Source organism: Gadus chalcogrammus, chromosome 2 (genome assembly GCF_026213295.1).
Source record: "Gadus chalcogrammus isolate NIFS_2021 chromosome 2, NIFS_Gcha_1.0, whole genome shotgun sequence".
Lineage (NCBI taxonomy): Eukaryota > Metazoa > Chordata > Actinopteri > Gadiformes > Gadidae > Gadus > Gadus chalcogrammus.
The window spans coordinates 283240-285739 of NC_079413.1; the positions used below are offsets into that span (position 1 = coordinate 283240).

At 52.4% G+C, this 2500-nt stretch overlaps 1 protein-coding gene across 1 annotated transcript in view; it reads left to right on the top strand.

The window, feature by feature from the left end:
* LOC130404664 (ras-related protein Rab-37-like) overlaps nucleotides 1-2500 on the top strand; it is a 12823-nt gene that overhangs the window by 733 nt on the left and 9590 nt on the right. The window contains exons 1-2 of the mRNA XM_056609521.1: nucleotides 1-353; nucleotides 2200-2310. The exon at nucleotides 1-353 is cut by the window's left edge and continues 733 nt beyond it. Of these exons, the coding sequence (XP_056465496.1) occupies nucleotides 243-353; nucleotides 2200-2310 (222 nt within the window). The 5' untranslated portion in view covers nucleotides 1-242. The remainder of the gene's footprint in view (nucleotides 354-2199; nucleotides 2311-2500) is intronic.

The window sequence follows — 2500 nt, forward strand, 5'->3', positions numbered from 1 at the left end:
CGCGGATATCGCGGTCCCCATCGCGCGCTCTTCTCTCTGGATACATCTTGGAGATCCTGTTGGTGGTCGGTGTCAGCGCGACTTTGCGTGCGTGCGTGCGTGCGTGCGTGTGTGCGTCCGGCTGTGTGAGAGAGAGTGTGTGAGAGAGAGTGTGCGTGTGAGACTGTGTGTGTGTGTTTGAGAGAGAGAGAGAGAGAGAGAGAGAGAGTGTGTGTGTGCGCCTGGTACTCTTTGTCACTGCGATGTCCACGAGGAAGACGTCGCCGACGGAGAACCCAAGTAGGAACGGAACGTCTAAATACGTGCTCGAGCGATGCGCGTCTGTCAACGAGTACTACGACATCAGCTTCAAGGTGCGTGTCTCCATCTCCATCTTAACTGTCATTCGGAAGAACGATCATGTTTGTTTTTTTCTAACCCTTATTTGGGCTTTGTAATTGTTGTCGCTGTATGTTCCGGTTTGTTGTGTCCTCGCGGTGGAACCGGTACCCGATGGTCCGTCTCGCGATCAACCGGACCAACCTGTTATCTTTGGCGGTGATTGGCATCTAGAGGTTTAAAAAATGCACAACATGCATAAGATAATTGAACATAGCAACAACAACAATAACAACAACAGCAGCGAGGTAAACTCGGAATGACAGTGCGTCGTGTGATGGGTGGCTCGTGCCCTCACTGATGAGGTCTGCACGCGCGGTAGAACGACGTGAGCCTCGAGGGTCTTCGCCTGTCAATCAGGATGTTTGATTTGGAATCAGAAGTCTCGTGTTCACCACCCTTAGTGATACCCATGCAAATATTGACTAAGGGATGACTTGTTGCAGCTTGAAAGAGAGAGAGAGAGAGAGAGAGAGAGAGAGAGAGAGAGAGAGAGAGAGAGAGAGAGAGAGAGAGAGAGAGAGAGAGAGAGAGAGAGAGAGAGGAAGAGAGGGAGAGGGAGAGAGAGAGAGAGAGAGAGAGAGAGAGAGAGAGAGAGAGAACTTGCAGCAATTTCCGACAGAAAAGCTGTTGAGCATGTTGAGTACATGTAGTTGCGGTGGTATAGGGTCTATGCCCATAGCTCTCTATTATAGACCTATAGCTCTATTATAGACCTATAGCTCTATTATAGACCTATATCTCTGTATTAGACCTAACCAAACAGAAAGATGTTGAATGTTGAACTATTGAACCAGATCAGTGCTGTGTTCTCCCTCTGAGCTCTAACTATTGATCCAGATCAGTGCTGGGTTCTCCCTCTGAGCTCTAACTATTGATCCAGATCAGTGCTGTGTTCTCCCTCTGAGCTCTAACTATTGAACCAGATCAGTGCTGTGTTCTCCCTCTGAGCTCTAACTATTGATCCAGATCAGTGCTGTGTTCTCCCTCTGAGCTCTAACTATTGATCCAGATCAGTGCTGTGTTCTCCCTCTGAGCTCTAACTATGGATCCAGATCAGTGCTGGGTTCTCCCTCTGAGCTCTAACTATTGATCCAGATCAGTGCTGGGTTCTCCCTCTGAGCTCTAACTATTGATCCAGATCAGTGCTGGGTTCTCCCTCTGAGCTCTAACTATTGATCCAGATCAGTGCTGGGTTCTCCCTCTGAGCTCTAACTATTGATCCAGATCAGTGCTGGGTTCTCCCTCTGAGCTCTAACTATTGATCCAGATCAGTGCTGGGTTCTCCCTCCTCCACTCTGAGCTCTGAGCTCTGAGCTGTTCAGCCGGCAGACTGAGACGCAAACGAAGATATTAGAAACAATGAAGGACAGACCTGGTGTCTTTTGATTGACACTCTGAGGTGCTCTATAGTATAGATCGATATACTATCGATCACTGATCTATTTTATAGATCAGTGATCTATAACATAGATCACTCCAGTTTACAGGACAGATTCTCTCCGGTAAACAGAAGCTGTGATGCGCCTCGCCATAGCAACCGCCTGGACGGTAGAACCCCCTGTTGTACGTCATGCTGCATGTCCGACCGTCTGTGGTCTCTGCCATCTCCCGCCCCCTCCGACCTCTGCCCCCCCCTGTGACCTCTGCCCTCCCCCTGTGACCTCTGCCCCCCCACTCTGACCTGTGACCTCTGCCCCCCCCACTCTGACCTGTGACCTCTGCCCTCCCCACTCTGACCTGTGACCTCTGCCCCCCCACTCTGACCTGTGACCTCTGCCCCCCCACTCTGACCTGTGACCTCTGCCCCCCCCCCCCCAGGTGATGCTGCTGGGCGACTCGGCTGTGGGGAAGACCTGCGTCCTCGTCCGCTTCAAGGACGGAGCCTTCCTGGGGGGCAGCTTCATCGCCACCGTGGGCATCGACTTCAGGGTGAGGACGGGGTCGCAGGGGTCACGACCTCAGGGTCAGAGGTCAGCTCAGGACGAGCGACCGGGGTCATGACCTCAGGGTCGCCTCAGGGTGAGTGACAGGTCGATGATCTCAGGGTCACCTCAGGGTCACCTCAGGCCGGCGGTCTCTTCCTGTCCCAGGTTGGGGTATCGGGGTATCGGGGTATCGG